General features: G+C 35.0%; 3 protein-coding genes across 4 annotated transcripts; all 3 read right to left on the reverse strand.

The window, feature by feature from the left end:
* Window positions 1–3,340: 3,340 nt before the first annotated feature.
* LOC121220100 (eukaryotic translation initiation factor 5A-like) lies at window positions 3,341–3,923 on the reverse strand. Its single transcript, XM_041099291.1, has 2 exons — window positions 3,764–3,923; window positions 3,341–3,629 (listed from the first exon to the last, which is right to left on the reverse strand). Exons 1-2 carry the CDS (start codon window positions 3,890–3,892, stop codon window positions 3,528–3,530), a joined length of 231 nt encoding a protein of 76 aa, XP_040955225.1. The 5' UTR covers window positions 3,893–3,923; the 3' UTR covers window positions 3,341–3,527.
* A 62-nt stretch (window positions 3,924–3,985) lies between these two features.
* On the reverse strand, window positions 3,986–6,639 carry LOC121220101 (uncharacterized). 2 transcript variants are annotated; one of them, XM_041099292.1, is made up of 4 exons: window positions 6,359–6,636; window positions 6,039–6,084; window positions 5,544–5,730; window positions 3,986–4,070 (listed from the first exon to the last, which is right to left on the reverse strand). In XM_041099292.1, exons 1-4 carry the CDS (start codon window positions 6,500–6,502, stop codon window positions 4,019–4,021), a joined length of 429 nt encoding a protein of 142 aa, XP_040955226.1. In that variant the 5' UTR covers window positions 6,503–6,636; the 3' UTR covers window positions 3,986–4,018. The 2 variants fall into 2 exon arrangements, with proteins under 2 accessions (XP_040955226.1, XP_040955227.1); XM_041099293.1 differs by having other exon boundaries at window positions 3,988–4,034; window positions 6,359–6,639.
* A 1,182-nt stretch (window positions 6,640–7,821) lies between these two features.
* LOC121220102 (BTB/POZ domain-containing protein At1g63850) lies at window positions 7,822–10,727 on the reverse strand. Its single transcript, XM_041099294.1, has 2 exons — window positions 9,251–10,727; window positions 7,822–9,067 (listed from the first exon to the last, which is right to left on the reverse strand). Exons 1-2 carry the CDS (start codon window positions 9,863–9,865, stop codon window positions 8,126–8,128), a joined length of 1,557 nt encoding a protein of 518 aa, XP_040955228.1. The 5' UTR covers window positions 9,866–10,727; the 3' UTR covers window positions 7,822–8,125.
* Between the last annotated feature and the right edge of the window lie 8,558 nt (window positions 10,728–19,285).

A 19,285-nucleotide genomic window follows, 5' to 3' on the forward strand; every position in this document is an offset into this window, starting at 1 on the left:
CATACTCAACTCCATATCATGAGCTAGTGGCTAACTCTTCAGAGGTCTTTGGATTGATGCCTTAAAGAATGTAACGCAATTCCTAATTCATTCCTTGGATGTACATATCGAGGGTTGAATTTTCTGACAATCTTTCCTTGCAATTCAAACCTATATTCCACCAGTAGTGGGTGTAGTCAATGATTAGTTCATCATTCCACTATCATGTGCCAATAAGCTTGATCATGCTAACAATACAACAAGTGTTGTAAAATCTATTGAAACATTCACATTCAAGTTGTTCCCAATTATCAATTTTTCTAGGCTCGAGGTTAGTGTACTAGTAAAAGGTATATACTTTTAGTGATAAAAAAATTGCTTAACCATGAGTTCACCATCAATTTTGACATTATTGCAAGCTCTACAAAATGAGCTTGGATTCCCTTTGTCATTAAACTATAGGAATTTTGGAGGCTGGTAGCTTGCTAACATTTTGAGGTGATCAATCTTGTAGAAGTACATCTTGGCATAGGTGTATGATGGTTGAATTACACATTCAACTTGATCTTTGATAATTTCTTTGATGAGCTCCTTGAGTTGATTGGTGGTGACAACTTCATTGATTGTTGGTTGAGGATCTTTGGAAAATTGCACATTAGATTGTTCACCAAGCTCTTGTGGTAGATTCTCATGTTGAACTTCTTCATTGACTAGCCTCTTCCCAATAAGATCAAAGAGCCTTTTCATCATGAAGGTCATCTGATCATCTTTTTCTTTAAGGCTTGCAGTTAGACTTTCCACCATCTTTACTAAGAATTCCACCTTTTCTTCCAAGGATATGGTGTTTGTTGTCATGACATTCATTACTCCAAAATTGGGCTTTGAGGAAGATGTTGGAATGGCATGGTCACTTGATTAGACATCTTTTCCCTTAAATGATAATCGATGGGCTACACTTGATCCACAAGGGGAAACTTCTTCTAGCTCACGAGTTGGTGAAGAAGAATCATAGAGTGGATTATAACTGAGCATTGAAGAAGTTTGACCTAATAACTCAATGAGAGCTTTCATCTTCTGCTTAGTGCCATATGGATGAGCAGGGACATTGGTGCTTGATGATGAAGCCGAACTAGCTACAGGATTAGCTTGAGCGGATTTGTTGATGATCTTCTTTGAGGCAATCGCAACTTTGAACTTTAACCTTTCGATAGAAGAGATGAAAGGCAAAGATTGTCCCACTAAGCGTGCCGAAAATTTGTACAAACAAATTCCGAGTCAAACCTTGACTTGAAAATTCATATTCAAATTTATTGATAAATTTGAAAGAAAGTTACAATCTCTGGAAACTTCTCAAATACAAAGAAAATATCCTTTGATTCTTCTCTCCAGTTTGGCTTCGATCCAAGGGTTGTCTGACTTAATCTTTGATGAATGTGGACTGCTTCAAGTGTTGGCTTGACTTGCTCTTAGAACGGGTTTGGACCTCTTTTCTTCAGTTGAAACGAGTCGAAAGGCAGCTTTCTTTGGAAATAACTTTTGTCTTCTCCTCCACAACTGAACTAGATCGAAAGGTGACTTTTCTTTAAAACGTGTGTGGTGATCTGCAGAACTTCTTCAGGTTCTTAGGCTTCGTCAAAGAATTTTGTAGAGATTTTCTGGGCTTCTTAAAGTTGTGAATGTCTAGAATGGCTTAGGGTAACCCTTTTTTATAATGCCAAATACACAAAATAAAATAGAGTTCTTGTAGAATTTAACTACTTTATTTGATCCAATCACATAAATAAAAAAGAGTTCTTGTAAAATTTAACTACATTTGATTGTTCTACAAGAATTTAAACTATTTTATTTATTATTTCTCTCTTATTAATTTAATTAATTTAAAAATAAAATAATCATTTAATTATTTTAATTTTAATTAGTGATAGTATAAAAATTTAATATTTATCTCTTAACTAAATTAATTAAAGAAAAATAATTATGACATAATTATGATGTCATCGTTTTCACCATGGTAACTTAAACTTTTGCCCACTATAAGTTTAACTTGACACATGTCGTTTTGTAATTGGCTCGTAAAATTTCTTATTCTACACCTTGTAGTCAAAGGTTTTCTCATTTTTAGGTAAAAAGACATCTTGGAGTCCTCTCAACTTTAAAATTGAGCAAATTGGCCCATCTCAAAGAAATTAGAGCAATTTAGTCTTTCTCAATTTCGATAGTGAGAAATTAAGGACAATTAATCATAATGTTTGTTTTTCTTCCAATTTATCCTACTTTTGATTGGTATAATAACTCTTAATGTTTACACATTATGTCAATTTGGTTCTAATTCTAAAAAAATAAACAAATTTAATATTTAATATTTACATATTCTATCAAATTTGTCATGATTCTAAATTTTTTTCAAAATCTAATGAGGACTAAGTTTATTGAACTTTTTTAAATCATGACCAAAATAAAAAAAAGTGTAAATATTGAGTATTAAATTAATTATTATACCAATCAAAAGTAAGATAAATTGACTGAAAAATAAATACTATAATTAATTTTTTAATTACTCATTTTCGAAATTAAAAATGACTAAATTGTTTATTCTTGAAAAATTCCTTTTACCCTCATTTTTAAGCCATTAGTCTCAATATTATCCAGAATCTTGGGAATTAATCCCAACTAGCTAAGAGATGGCGACATCGGGAGAAAAGACATATGATAGCTGAAGCTGCCAATTTAAGGGTCTGTTTGATTGGCAGTAAAATGTTTTCCATAAAATGATTTCTGGAAAATGTTTTACTTTTCTGTAAAATGATTTACTGGAAAATATTTTCTAGTATTTGATTGAATCTGTGTAAAATATTTTCTACTGTTTGACAGATTTCCTGAAAATATTTTCCGGAAAAGTTGTTTTTACATATATTAATAAATTTATATACATATTAATAAATTTTTATATTTTAAATTATTTTTACACATATTGCAATGATTTATTTATAAATAATTTTTTATTAATAAAAGTTTTTTATCTAATTAAATTCCAAATGTTCATCTATTTGTAGATTATACCGATTTGATTTTACTTCTTCATTATTAAAACATTTATTTGTATTTAAATTTTATATTAATTTGATTCTACTTTTATCCAATCTGATTCTTGTGATACATATATTTAACATGGGATTTAAATTAAAATAAAAAATACTGTAATTATTAGAAAATTTCATTTTTTTTAAAAACTAGTATATTGTATTAACTCGTACTAAATGATATGTCAAACTTAAATTGCTACATTAATATATATTGGGTAACTAATGCAAGTGTAATATGCAATTAAAAGCTAGAATTTAAATGTTACCAACACAAAAAATAAAGACGAGATAATAAAAATTATTGAAAAAGAAAAGCAAAACAGTAATCCATAGCACAACAAGAAACTAGTTATATTGTTGTTCTCTTTTTTCTATCCAAACCCAAAACAAAACATCAAAACCGCATTTAGTACTACCAAAGTCTTTTATGGTTCCATCTAAGATTTGCAATAAATGAATTTGAAACTACTTAGGACCAATGTCTTTGAGAGCACATATCTGCTCTTCCCCCATTGCAGACATAACAGACACAACCAGGTCTTTCCCCTCAGCAAAACCATCCATGATCTGCAATCACACCAAAACACATGAATGTAAAATTATATAACTACCATCTTCATGATATGTAAATTGGAACCAACATTTTTTTTTTGTTCTAGTATTAGATACACTTGAATTAGTATGCCAAAAGATTAACTTACCTCCTTACATTCTTGTTCCATTTCCTCATACGTCAATGCTAGCTTCTTTACCACATTTTCTTTTGTTTGTTCAATTGTCTGTAAAAGATCACAGAAATAGTAGTTAAAACCATCCACTATAGTTACCATATCTGGACTACAAACAGCAGCGACATACTTTTGCAAAGACTTTCGCCATTTTCACAAGACTTTCAGCGTAGTACCTATTCTATCAGAGGTTCATCTGCCTCCATCAATGCAATATGTTTCAGACTGTTAATGTCTTGTGAAACTGCAGTAGACCCATTTTGTCAAGGTCCGTGTGAGCCTTTTGCAAAATGTTAGCAAATAATTCATTTTTAACTTTTAGGCTGTTAGCAAAATATTTCAAGTACATATCAAATAATTCCGTCAAAAATCTCAAACAATAATGCCTTTGGGGTTCTAGCAAAGTGAAAAGCTTGACATGTAATTGCAATGGATCTTAAAACCCACATTACAGCAATTAAAACAGAAGAGTACTCTGAGGTTACAAATGAATTCCAAATCCAAATTTTCAAATTAATGTTTCCAAACATAGCATAAATGAACACAATCACAGCATAAGAATTTATAGCCAGAACCACATAATATTTTTCATTCTCAAAATAACTAATTACTTTGAAAGTAACCAGCAAGATAAGATGTTTACAGTGACAACATCAGATGATACAATAGCAACATGTTTCTTCATTTTTCACTCTTGAATACAACTTGGTCATGCATTTGCCTAAAAGAAATGGAAAACACACATTTCTAAGCACTGAACTGAAGAGGTTGGAGTCACTACAACAAAAAAAATGTCTAGCAATGATGAACATAATCAAGGAGGTACAAGTCGTGTGAGTTAAGATAATGTCTAACAACCCGGTAAAATTATAGCAGCACATATATAAAAGAACAATACAGTTCAGCTAGTACAACATGAGAAAAATGACTATATTTTCCTAAAAGAATATGGGGTTCAATAAGGTTCCCCGCATCATAAGGCCAGGAAATTATAGAAGAAAAAGACAAAAATCGATGAAATATAAACCTCTCATTTGCTTTATTATTATATGAAAAAAAGACAAAAATCGTTCACAAAAGGAGTGTGAGGAAGATTTTCATATTTGTATGCTGCAAGGCGATTTTGTGTGATTTGCTCAGTTGAAACTTTGTTTTCAGCACAATGTGACAAGTCAACATGTATTGTTTTGCTTAGTGATAAATAATATGTTTTTTTTAAGTAACATCAAGGAATGAGCATGATTTCTTGAAAACCAAGTCCTGCAAACAAGTGAAGCTAGAGAAAAGACCTTATGTAACACCATTAGACCACAGTCCATGCACAAGAAAACCAAACAGTCTAAAAAGAAAGGAAATATTAATAAAGGAACTCAAAACGGACATTGACTTCTCTGAAAAAGGATCTCAGCTCGTCCAATGACTTCTCAAAACTTCCATACATTCTAATGGATAACCTTAGCCACTTCGAAATATGTGCTCTATTCTAATGACTGAGGTGATTAATTGGGATAAATTTGTATCCGAATTCGAAGCCATACTCATACAGCCATTCATCTTGAATGAGGCACACCCTTACTCTATTTGCCTATGGTAATAATTTCATAGTGCTAAAATCAAAATGGACAATTCAAGCAAAGCAAATCACTGATACAGAAATCAAAGTTAACATACTGAAAATAAAAAGAAAGAGGACTGTCTATGGTTAAGGAAATTAAAATAAGCATCAATTTTATTATGACTAGTGAGGACTTACATGCCATCAATATGACATTCACCATTAGGGAAGGAGCAATTGCAGGTGACAGTACTGTTGTTAATGGCCTCAGGCACATTTGGCGGCGGCGGTGGAGTAAACCAACTTGACTTATTGTTGCAAGGGTTTTCATTGTAATTCCAATCCTTCTTCCCAAGTTCTGTTGCTATCTCACGAAGAGCTCTTACTGCAAACCCAGAAAGAAAAGAACAAATATTTGAGAAGCAATTGGAGGAACTAGTATTGGGTTGGTACAAATTTACAAGCAAATCACAGGATAATTCTAAACACTCAAGTACATACTCAAATGAACCAAACCTGCAATTTACTGTTTGGTTGAGATTAGTTAAGAAACAATGAAAGAAAAGTGGACTGGAACAGAGTAAAGTCTTGGAATATGAAGAGGAAATTTCCAATATCAGCTAGTAAAGAAATAATGTTAATCTTTAACACAACCTGAAGCAAGAAAGAAGTTGCAAAGCTGTGCTAACTTACCTTCATAATCTGGAGGATAGGGCGGCTCCACTTGGGCTTCAACCATCTGTATATAACCAAAATATAACCAAAATATCATCCAGCAAGAAAAGTCGCCCAAATAGGAGGCGAATAGCCCAATAGGTAATCTGTAATCTTCATCGGCTACTATACTTTCTCTCAATTTGATGACAATCAATATAATTTATTAAAATAAAAATGTTAGAAATCAAAGAACGAGAGAGGAAGAGAGGAAACAAAACAGAATATGCTGAGAAGAGAAGATGAAGAACAGAAGAAGAAAAAGGAATGAAAAACGGAAGAAGAAGAAGGAGCCTTACCTGGATTAAGGAGGAACCGGAAGAGGTCCTTGACCAAACTGATTTGCAATCCAAGGGGAAGGGAAAAGGGAAGAGGAAGGGAAAGGGGAAAGGGTAGAAGAAGGCATCATTTTCCGGAAAGTGTCTTACCGAGTTCAAAAGCATAAGACATTTTCTCCAAATTTGTAATAGGTTTTCCCGTGTTGCGGAATTGATTTTACAAAAGGAAAATATTTTCCTGCTATCAAATACTGGAAAACGTGTAAAACCAATTCCGGAATTGGTTTTCCCCCTATCAAACACAGCCTAAGATTTAGAATTTGATAGCGCACGTACTTATAATGCTGCAACAGACTATTCAACAGATTATATATTTAACGTAAAGTATATTCCTACTTTTCCATACGGTGACAAAGATATTTATTTTCACTACTTTATTTGTCCTCCGGAAATTTCTCAGCGTTGATGTTTTCTCCAAATATAAAAGGCTACCCAATTTCTGTCGTCTGTTTTAACAAGTGCCGTAATTGACCATTGATTCTCCAAACCATGGACGATTGTTTTGTGAATAACAATGATTTAACATAATTAATTATATCCAACCATGATGTTCATAAGTGAGGTTCATCCATCCATCACCCCCACAGAAGCCCACAATTCAATACTTTCCATGCAATTTCCTCCTAACCAGCTTGTTATACTAGCTGACGTATATATGATATATGAAAATATATCTACTTGCGGTACGTACTACGTATGGCTCCAATAATATTATACATGAGAAGCTTTGAGTGATTCCGTGAATGACTTGAGATTGAAGAGACGTTGAACCGAGTGTTAGGCAAAAGTGTGTTTTCTCCAAAAAAAAAAAAAGAAGGCTATAACTGAGCTGAGCAGCCCAGCCAATCCAAGTGTGGTTATAAATTTAGGACAATCAAATGGAATTGTTGAATGTTCATCCCAGCAGAGAAGACTTGGAGTCAGCAGAGTGCTTTGATTGGTGTCCTGTTGATTTAACTTTGAGCCAAAGCCTTTTCTTTCATTCCTTTTTTCATAGCATCTTCCAAATTAAATATGCAACTGAAAATATTATTTCCTATAGTTCGCGTCAAAGTTGTTTTTGACATTTTTGAGATCCTAAGTAAAATAATAAAATAGGGTTTTAAGTTCTTTAAAAGTTAGAGAAAAAAATTTTTAAGTCCCTTAAAAGTTGATAAAAAAAAGATTTGAACCCTTAAAAGGTAAAATTTTTTTAAGTCCCTTAAAAGTTGGTAATTTTTTTTTATTTTTAAAGGTTAAAATAGAAAACTTTTGGGCCACTTAAAAATTGAAAAATAATATTTTGTGCCTATTTCGACCTTAGGCTCTAGTCGGCCGCACTTCCAGACGACCCCAAGGTTGGGCTTGGTTGGCTTTTGACTCCAATAACAAATGTTATTTTCATGCTTCTGATAATGTACCAAAAATGGAATTCTAAACAAATAGATAAAAATCATCATTAACAACACAGAGAAATGTTCCTATAATGGACAAGAGCTGAAGGAGAATACGAGGCTATGAATTATCAGCCTAGCAATAAGCCAGTAACTAAGTTCTGAGTTAAGCTTCCAAGCCCCTAATATCCTAGCAATATGTTTAATGGCTTCCATATCCCTCTCTATGGTTCTCTGTTCGGCATACAACAAGACTTAAGAACAGAGCCATCAATATAGAATGAAGACAAAGTATTGGAAAAACAAACAAAAACATGCCCATTAAAGTAGGTTCTGCACCATGGAAATGGCAACTTTATGAGTTCGCGTTTGTTGGAGTTGTAAGGTGTAATTGCGTTGGTAGTTGTTGTTCACCATTGCGCTGCCAGAAAGCCCTCCTCCACCAAACTTCAAATCCTCTTTGAATGTTGGGACAATTTTCACTAGAGTTCAAGAATCTGTAGAACCAAGCAAGCAAAATCTCGCGCTGCCAAGCCAGAGGTAAAGTGAGAATTGTGTTACTAAGACCATCCTCAATTAAATGTGTATCAACACCTTTTGATACCCTCCTCATCCACCCAAAATCTTCATAGAATGGCACCAACCATGTTTGTAAAAGCATGTACCTCACTTCCTTTGGCACCAACAACTGCCCCTTCCCCATCCCCACAAATAGCCGTGCTGTAACTCTACTGACACCATGCCTATGGACGGCTGGAACTTTGGAATGAACATCAGATAATTCGGACTGAGAAGCCCATGATTTTAGAAAATCCTCAGCAATCCGCCTTTCAATCAAAATGTCCAACATCCAGTGCAAATTATCTGCCTGTCTTGCAATCTGACTCACATCCTGCAAATCAGACGAAGCTGCTCGGAGAAAATGCTGTCGGAGCAGTTCCAGACAGCCATCACAAGCTGAATACAATGACTCTTTCCCCAGATCATTCGGAGATGAATTCTCACGAAGCATCTTCAAGACCAAACCTTTCATTTCACGCCTTGCTTTCTCATCTTTACCTTCTAGAACCACATGCAAGAGCTTGAGTAGCACTTGTTCATTATCTCCAACCTCACCAGTTCCATTTGTAACTTCAACAGAAACCCTCTTCAAAACATCCCCTGCTCCAACATTTTCAAGGCGGAGCTCTGCCAATGCACAAGTCACTTTTTCTTCATCATCCTCAGCCCAAGGAGCGGCTTCCAAGTGCTCCAAGCAAGATAGAACCCCGGCATCAAATCCAATTGCCACTGCAACCTGACAAACAAAAGCACGGCAAGAGCACCCAATTCAGTTGCTGAGCACTAAAACAAGGCAAAACACAATTTCCTACTTCTTTCAATCAATGCCATAAACTCGGAGTTCAAGTGGGTTCATGCCAAGTTTCAAGAATCCAATTAACCAAAAATTTCATTTACAAATAGTTATATATAAATTTACCTTCAAAATTTTAAGATTCTTAGAAATGCCATTTCTCATTAATTCCTTCCTCAAATATTTACAATACATCAACCTCAAAGTCTCTATATAAACCTCTACGTCATCACAATCTGTTATTTCCACCATGTACACCTCAGCTGATCCATTCCACTGGTACTTTGCCAATTTATCCGATAACTTAACTTCAAAGAACCTACTGTGAGCCACCAGTATTTGCTTGTGGACGTTCATTGACACGCTAATCCCATCCTTGGAACTCAACGTCAGCTTTATATCACTTGAACCCGGGTCGTTAAACTTGTTCCCAGGACTACGGGTAGACAAAAGATCCGAAATCTGTTGCATGGTCAATGCCCGCTTATCAATAACCGGCGGGGTTTGATTTTGTCTGGGATCGGAAATAGGCACTTGGATCAGAGCTTGGTTTTTGGTTTGAGTTCTTTGGTGGATATTGGAGGAGCTAGCAATCAGTTCACAAACGACTGGGCTGGACCGTGTCTTGTTCGGTGGTGGGGACATCGGGTTTAAAAGTCCCGCTGTGAAGGCAGAATTGAACTTGGTGAAACTCGACGGAGAGTGACTGTTGGAGAGTGTCTTCCCGCCGGTGAAGTCCATGACGGATGATATACTGTCCGGAGAATGTCGGTTCTTCAAACCCCACAAAGACTCGGTCAAACACGGCGAGCCTAAGGCCGAGGAGTGGGGAGAGGCTTGGAAGCAATGCAACTCCAAGAGCTATCAGATTGGCGCGTCGGGTTTCCACGTCAAAATCCCAGAGAAACCTGAATCAGGGTAGTTATTTAGCAGAGGCAGTAGTGGCAGCTGGCGTGGATACAGAGGAAGAAATGGTGGTTTGTTTACACTGGCGGCGTTTGGGCTTGATAGGTTGAACTTGGAATTTGAGCTGGGTAAATGATATCGCTGCTGCCATGGAAGGTCTCACTATATAATATTGCTATAATGTTTTGCTTTTGGTACTGTCCAATCGTCTTGTAGGCGTCAACAATTGTAGCTATTATAAATGGCGATGAAAACGAGTAAGAGAGACAGAGACGCTGAGGGCAGTTGGATCAGAATTCAAGCAAAAGACAGCATGAGGCTGTATGAATAAGTATCACATTATACTTTGTTTTGAGTTTTTGGAATTGGGGAGGTTCAGCCGATCAGGGTTATCGTTTTGTGGCTATATTGGATTGATGGGAATTGGGAGAAAAGAAAGAAAAAGAAACCTGGTGGGGAGATTGTTGATGTCAAAAGAGAGAGCAGATAGGCATAGCAAAGACAAAAAGTAAAGAGCGAAGGAGGCAAAAACTAGCAGATGAAGCATGACAAGCCCCATGGCATCATAAGAGGGCCTATGCATTTGTGGTCGGTAAGGGGGCCTATGCAATTGTTATTAGATGCGGTCACGATGAATGAAAATTACAATGCAAATTATTCTTACATGTAATTCGGTAGGAATATGACTGAGGTTTGTTTTAGAGTATTTTTACATAATTTATTTTCCAATATTATATGATAAATAGAAAATATTATATAAAATATGTAGAAAGTCATTACAAATTAAAAAGTATAATTGTTATATAAGTGGTTAAAATTGAATTGAATTTGAACTTTTACTAATCTCAACTAAAATTGATTTTATATTTAGTTAAATATCCTATAAAATATTTTAGGGTAAACTACAAAAGTAGTCACTTTTGTTTACCTCAGGTTACATTTTAGTTACTTATGTTTGAAATGTTACGTTTTAGTCACTTATGTTATTATTTTGTTACGAAGTGATCACTCTTCCATTAAGTTCTGTTATCTCCCTAACGATAATCCTACATGGCAGTCCAACTAGATTTTAAGTGATAACTTGGATTTCCTAATGGGATGAGAATAGATTTTTATTTAAATAAATTTAATTAATTAAAAATTTTAAACTCTAAATCTTAGTTAAAAAACCGTTCATCTCCCCCTTTTTTTTAGTTTTCTTTTTCAGTTGACTAAGAAAGCTATTATCATCAGAATTTTTTATTCACCTACAAAAACAAAAGAGGATTCAATGAAGGGTCCAGGTATGTCTTCTTCACTGACAAATTTATGTTCTAAGACTTAAAATCAAGTGGTTGTCGATAAATTTATGTAATAAGATAAACTGCAATGACTGCAACATGTGAAAAAAATGGTGTTCCAGTTAACATCCTAGAATGAAAAGCCAAAACAATTTGTTTTTGTAGGTGAATAAAAAATTCTGATGATAATAGTTTTCTTAGCCACCTGAAAAAGAAAACTAAAAAAAAGGGAGAGATGAACGGTTTTTTAACTAAGATTTAGATTTTAAAATTTTTAATTAATTAAATTTATTTAATTAAAAATCTATTATCATCCCATTAGGAAATCCAAATTGGCACTTAAAATCTAGTTGGACTGTCACGTAGGATTACCGTTAGGGAGATAACGGAACTTAACGGAAGAGTGATCACTTCGTAACAAAATAATAACATAAGTGATTAAAACGTAACATTTCAAACATAAGTGACTAAAATGTAACATGAGGCAAATAAAAGTGATTATTTTTATAGTTTACCCAATATTTTAACTTTAATTATTTTTATCAATTAAAAAAAGATAAAAAAAGTATTTTATCTAGACATAATAACTTATTTGTAAAATAATTTTAATTATTTTCATCTATTTTAGGGTGATTTTGTAAAATATTTTTTTTTAAATGTTGGCATGCTTTTACCAAACCAAAAAGACTAACAAAACAAAATGTCTCTTTGGCTTCCAAAAAACAATAAAAACCAGCAAAATTAAAAATCCGTCTTCTTCCTTTGCATGCCAAGCAAGAAAACCGCTTCAACTCCCTCCATAGATTTCAATGACATGCTCTTGTTTGAAGCGACTCAATGAAACACTTGCTCTCATCCTCTGTTGCAACTTTGTCTCCATTCTGATCGTGACTATTAAGTGACACTAGACAGCCCCCTTTCCTCGGCCGCCACTATCTCTCAAATCACCACTGACCCCTCCTCCACCCATTGAGCGTCCCTCTTCTGAATGAAGCCCTCCTTCGCCAGCAGGTGAACCACCCTATTACCACCCCTTTTGATATATTGGAATTTGAAACGTTCAAAACCCATTACAATCTGTTTAGCTTCTCAGATTTAATTACTAACCTCCGATCTGTCTAACCCTTGCATCCTGAGCTTTGAAATAATCACAAGTAAGTCTCCTTCAACCTCAACTTTGTGAAACCCCATCTTTTGGGCAAATTGAACGGCCTGAATGGCTGCCAAAGTTTCTACAGCTTCCATAGATGATATGTTTCTATTCCAACTGTATGCCGCCACCATTATCAAACCTTTGGTGTCCCTAATGATTATTCCTGAACTTGATGCTTCCAAGTCGCTGTATTGGAGGCTTAACCTTAACCCACAGATCTATTGAAGGCTACTATCTCTCTATTTCATTAATCACGCTTCTCGGGTAAGAATCCTCAAACATTTCTAGTAATCTTATATACCCCATTATGAATGTACATAGTTCACTAGTGGATTGCCTTTTGCCTTCATGTAATAACTTACTTCTCGATAACCATAATGCCGAGATAATGACAATAAGCAGTGCCTGTTGCTGAGTATTCCTTTGTTGGAGCCATTGAAACAATAACTCCCCTGTCTGATTCAAATTTCATATGATACCAACTACTGGCATACTTGTGCTACACAAGGACAGTCTCGGAAAATATGAGAAGTAGTCTTTTCTACCCCTCCACAATGCAAACATACAACACCATTTACTAACCTTTTAACCTACAAATTAGATCTAGTAGGTATATGATCATGTAAACTCTCCAGGTTGTAATTTTCATTTTATCTAGCACCTTTGCTTGTCATAATTGCCTGTAAAAAGTCTGTTTTTTTGGATCTATGTCTCTGTACAAATCATTTTCAGTTCCTAGAAAGCCCCACAACAACAGCCGATACCCACTATGCACCGTATACTCTTTAGATTTCTCGGGACACGAGTTCAACCTGTCCGATAACTTGTACTACTTCAACAGGATACTCAGTATTCTCCTAGCTTCCTATTCATTAAAGGTGATACTGACTACACTTTCCTTACATTTCCCACTCTGCTCGTGAATCAGATCAGCCACAAAATTTACCTTATTAACTCGTGCTGATCTAATTATGTAGGGTCTATCTCCAAGCAACCAGGCTACATCCCAAACTAGAATTAATTTTCCATCACCAACTTGTCACCTACTCCCATTCAACAAGAGCCCCTTTGCTGCCCAAATGCTTCAAAACACGTGCTTTTAAAAATTCATTACTTGCATAATATTTTGCTTTCAAACCACGTGCTACTAAAGAAGCAGGATTACAAATCAACTGTCACTCCTGCTTGGCCAAAAGTGTTACATTAAACTTCGCTAGTTTCTAAAAACCCAATCCCCTACCCTCCTTAAAATTACATAACCTCTCCCATGAGCATCAATGGATCCCTCTATTCGACTATGATTTTTTCCACCAATAACGACAAAATACAGTTTTTATTTCCTCAAAAAGAATTTGGCAATAAAAAATAGGACATGACATATGTGGGGATAGCTAACAACACTGATTTGATAAAATTTGCCTTACCCCCTTATGATAACCATCGATTATACAATCCATTCATTTTTCCTCGAATACGATCCATAATATTTCGGAAAGCTAACTTTCTGTTTCGATCCACTACCATAGACAGCCCTAAATACTTCTTAGGATCCATAGAGCTCCTCATACCTAACTCCCTTTCTATTAGTTGATGATTTCCTTCACTTACATTCCAACTAAAATATACAAGGGATCTGTTCAAATTAATCAGTTGCCCATAACAACTTACATATTCTTTTAAAATATTTTTCATGTGTGTTGCCTTGCCTAAATATGCATCCCCAAATATTAAGCTATCATCGGCAAAATACGAATGTGATACTATAGGTCTTGAATGACTCGCTTTCGCTCATTTCACCAAACCTTCTTGACAAGCTAATCGTAATAGAGCTAATAAACCCTCACTAAAAAAATAAAAAGAAATAAGAAAGGGCACAACGGGTCACCTTGCCGAAGTCCTCTAGAAGGGGAGATTGCATTACCCCCTTAATCAAATGTCACTCCTCTCTATCATACGCCTTACTCATATTCGGCTTCAATGCAAAAAACCCTCTCCGTCCATCCTTTTTCTTCTTGAAAGAATTTAACAATTTGAAATCCACTTTAACATTATTCATAATCAACCTCTCCGGGACAAACGCATTTGGTGCCTCGTCAATGCAACCTAAGTGATAAAGAAAGAATATTCTCACAAAAAAAAGAGCATTCTACACTCATGCAAACACCATTCATACATGTCTGGCTAAGATCATTTGATGCATTTTTGATCATGCCATCCCCATCTTAGGCATAATTGGGTTCATCATTCAGGTCATGTTTCACAAAAAACAGATCAGTGAAATCTTAAAGCCTTATCTCCCTGAGCAACAGTGGAGCAGGCTAAAAAAAGCAGTAGATCTTGTCTTCATGTATTGGCGTGAAGTAGATCGAAGATAGCAGGTCCTATCTTCCTATATTGGTAGGAAGTGGATCGAAGATGCAGATCTTGTCTTCCCATACTGGTGGTGAAGTAGGTCAAAGAAAGCAGATCTTTTCTTCATGTAGTGGCGTGAAGTAGATCGAAGATAGAAGATCCTGTCTTCCTATATTGGTAGCGAAGTGGATTAAAGATGCAGATCTTGTCTTCGAATACTCGTGGCGAAGTAGATCAAAAAAGTGGATCTTGTCTTCATGTATTGGCGTGAAGTAGATCGAAGATAGCAGGTCCTATCTTCCTATATTGGTAGGAAGTGGATCGAAGATGCAGATCTTGTCTTCCCATATTGGTGGCGAAGAAGATTGAAGATAGCAGATCTTGTCTTCATGTATTGGCGTGAAGTAGATCGAAGATAGTAGATCGAATATAGCAGATCATGTCTTCCTATATTGGTAGCGAAGTGGATCAAAGATGCATATCTTATCTTCCCATACTGGTGGCGAAGTAGATCGAAAAAAGCAGATCTTATCTTCATGTATTGGCGTGAAGTAGATCGAATATAGCAGATCCTATCTTCCTATATTGGTAGCGAAGTGGATCGAAGATGTAGATCTTGTCTTCCCATTCTGGTGGCAAAGTAGATCGGAAAAAGTAGATCTTGTCTTCATGTATTGATGTGAAGTAGATTGAAGATGGCAGATCCTGTCTTCCTATATCGGTAGCGAAGTAGATTAAAAATAGCAGACCTTGCCTTCCTGTACTGGCAGTGAAGCAGATTGAAGACATCAGTCTTATCGCCTTGACGTAGCAATGGAAAAGATTGAAGCCACAACGGTGAATCTTATTTCCTTGGCATTATAGCGGAGTAGATTGAAGCCACGACGGTGAATTTTATCTCCTTGGCGTCAAGGCTTGGATTAGCTGAAGTGGAGCAGATTAAAGCCGATAATCCTATCTCCCTGAAGTTGCAGTGGAGCGGATTAAAACCTTGGATCTTATCTCTCTGAAGTTGCAGAGAGCAGATCGCATCTAGTCTTTTCTCCCTGAAGTTGCGGTGGAGCAGACTAAGTAAGCAAGTTTAATCTTCCTAATGTTACAGCGGAGTAGACAGAAGAAATTAATCCTATCTCCCTGAAATGACAGTAGGAGCAGATCAAAATGATAGATCTCATCTCTCTAAAGTTGCAATGGAGCAGATCGTATCAGACTTATCTTTAAAATCGCAGCAGAATAAGTTGAAGCTACAAGCCTTATCTCCCTGAAGTTGCAGTGGAGTGGATCGAAGCACCAAATCTTATACCTCTGAAGACGTAGAAGGTCAGAATGAGGCTAAAGAAGAAGAGCGCCAAGGTCCAGCATGACCAGGCAAAATTGGGCATTTTTAAAGTCTTTGCTCTGTTCCTGTTACACGATAACGAGCAAAGAGGGGCAGATGTAATGCCTAAATTTTTCCCGACCCTTAATAAATAAAAATAATAATAGTCCAATATTTTACAAGTCCAGAACAAAATGAGGTGGCCTAGAATACAAGGCCCAAATTTGGTGGCCCAAAACAGTGACAGAAACCCTAGGGTTTCTGGGATGAACACGCGGGGCAACTAGGATCTTCGCACGAGCCGCCTCCCCGAATCTTCATCTACACAAAAAAAAAGAAACAAACAGTATATGGAAAGAAAAATCGAAGATTTGCAAATCAAATCAATATAAGCAGATTCGTTTCTTCATATATTATGGGAATGGCTATATAAAGCCATTGACTATACTGTAATATGTATCTCGATTCGAAAATCAAATAAAAAGGCTATTACTTTCGCAATACAGGGAGCAAAATCGAAAAGGTTGATACTTGTAGTTCTTATTTATTTTTTTTACGGTTATATTTATTTTTTTATCATTTATATACATATAAATAAAAAGAAAATAAAAAAGGAAAGAAACGACCAGAGTGGTGCCCAGAGCCGCCTTGAACGGTCGAAAACCGAAAGGTTTCTTAGAGATTTGAGGCTCTTGCAGCAGGGTTTTGTGGGTTTCAACTCCAAATCTGGGTTTAGGGGCTTAAAGGGGACCGAATAGGAGATTTTGTTTTCTCAGAGATTGTGTTTACATTTATATTCTTTATTTATTTGATATTTTTACATGTCATGGATTATTTTTTTATATATTCATTTCGTTTATTTATTTTATATTATTTATATGCCATTTTTGTACTTGTTATTGTGACATTCATACATACAATATAACATTATGTCATCTTTTTACTCGAATTCAAAAATAGAGTTTTTCAAAATAGAGATAATACTTGTATTTAGGATTTTCAAGAAAATTGAGCCCTAACTATTGGGTTCCGATTTTCTTCGTAAAATCTAACAATCGAGGATTGCTCTTTAATCAAACAAAATAAAACTTGTCATCGGGAATTCAATATGTTGTGTCCTAACGTATAGGATGTGACACGTTGATTTCTCGAGACAAAGATTTTTTAAAAAATAAAGGAAATATTGAATGTTTGGGATTTTAGAAAATTGTGCCCTAACGTATTGGGCTGTGATTTCTTCATAAATTTTAAACAATCAGATTTTCTTAAATTTTATTACACGAGTTTTTTGGACTAACTCATCTTGAAGAAAATAAAATGTTGTGCCCTAACGCATTGGGTGTGATGTTTTTCTTTTTTTAAATGTGAAAGTCTTAATAAATAGTTTAATTTAATTAAAGATAGTATTTTTTTAACTCTCGACTTTAAGACATTAATTAATCAATTTGGTACCAATATTTGGGCGTTACGAGGGTGCTAATTCTTCCTCGTACGTAACTGACTCCCGAATCCTTTTTACTGAAACTCGTAGACCAAAGTCATTTTTTAGGTGATCCAATCACACCTTAATAAAAGATTGGTGGCGACTCCCAATTTTTTTTTTAAAGTCGACAACTAAATTTTTGTTTTCAAAAAACTGGTTTCGACACAGAGAATAGAGGAGTGTACTAGTCTGGCTTCAGAAAACCACTAAGATTTGTTTTTCTAGTTCCCTTATCTTAATCTTTGTTTTAGTTTTGTTTTGATCATGAGCATGAATATTTGTGTTGTTGTTCTTCAATTAATTAAAATGACTTAAATTTCTTTCGTGTTAGATTAATTGCATTCTGCCCGCTTAAGATTATTAAAAATGTGTTTGTGTTGTTATTATGTCTCAGTAAATTGTTCAATTAAATAAAACCATGCTTATGTTGTGCTTGCATTTTAAGTGTAAGGTAACAATTGAAATAATTATTTAAACAGATTGAATTTGTAATTAATGGACATAATATTTAATTGGTGCATGTTTAATCTTCTAAGGTAGCTGAGGGTTAAATTAGCGATGGTATTAAACAATACATTAGCCTTGCATAACTTGAAAGATTATTGTGATTAAATTGTTTCAATATAGAGATATATTATTACCTCACTTGATCTTTTACTTGCATATTAAAATTCAATTAATTGTTTGAAGTGACATGGGAATATGGTTAAGAGATTATTGAGTTTTAGCAGGTAAGTATGCGTATTAGTTAGCAAGTTTTTGAGTTACCGTGAACTTATTCGTAACAACATGAACACGGTTTTAATAATTCTAAGTTAAACAATAAAATTAATCTAACACATTTATGTCATATTGATTAAACTCTTTTTTAGAAATCGTGCATTGGAATTTTACTTTTAATTTTCTTGGTTAGCACTTAGTTAATTTTTTTAGTTTTAATTTCACCACTTCAAATCAACATATTTTCTATCACCAAATTGTTTAAATTTGCATTTCATAAATATTCTCTTTCACAGTACCTATGGGTACAATAACTCGACAATACTTTTCACTTTATTACTTGTTGCAATTGTGTATACTTGCACATTTTCGTCGTTCAAAGTTTTTCGCGTTGTTGCCCGGAACTGTTATTTTAGTCAAATATTTGTAAAATTAATTATCTTGCAATTTGGTTCAATTTTATTTTATTTTTACTTTAATATTTTTTGTTATTATTCAGGTGATAATGGATCCTCTACAACATGTTCAAAGAGGAGCATTTGCTTATAATGCTCACAATTTGATCATTGTTGTCGATGACAGAAACTGTGCCATTCGACAATATATCATTCTTCTCTTCAACAAGCTCAATCCAGGTATTGTGAAACCCGAAATTGAGGCACCACAATTCGAACTAAATTCAATGTTCCAAATGTTGCAAAAGATGGGCCAATATAGTGGGATGCCTACTGAAGATCCACATCTCCATCTTCGGCTATTCATGGAAGTGAGCGACTCATTCAAAATGACTGGGGTGACCGAGGACGCCTTGAGACTGAAATTATTTCCATACTTCTTAAGAGATAGAGAGCGAGCGTGGTTGAACTCCCTACCATCATGTTCCGTAACTACATGGCAAAAGTTGGTTCAAGTTTTCTTAATGAAATACTTTCCTCCATTTCTCACCGTT

The sequence above is a fragment of the Gossypium hirsutum genome, chromosome D08 (genome assembly GCF_007990345.1).
Source record: "Gossypium hirsutum isolate 1008001.06 chromosome D08, Gossypium_hirsutum_v2.1, whole genome shotgun sequence".
Taxonomy (NCBI): domain Eukaryota; kingdom Viridiplantae; phylum Streptophyta; class Magnoliopsida; order Malvales; family Malvaceae; genus Gossypium; species Gossypium hirsutum.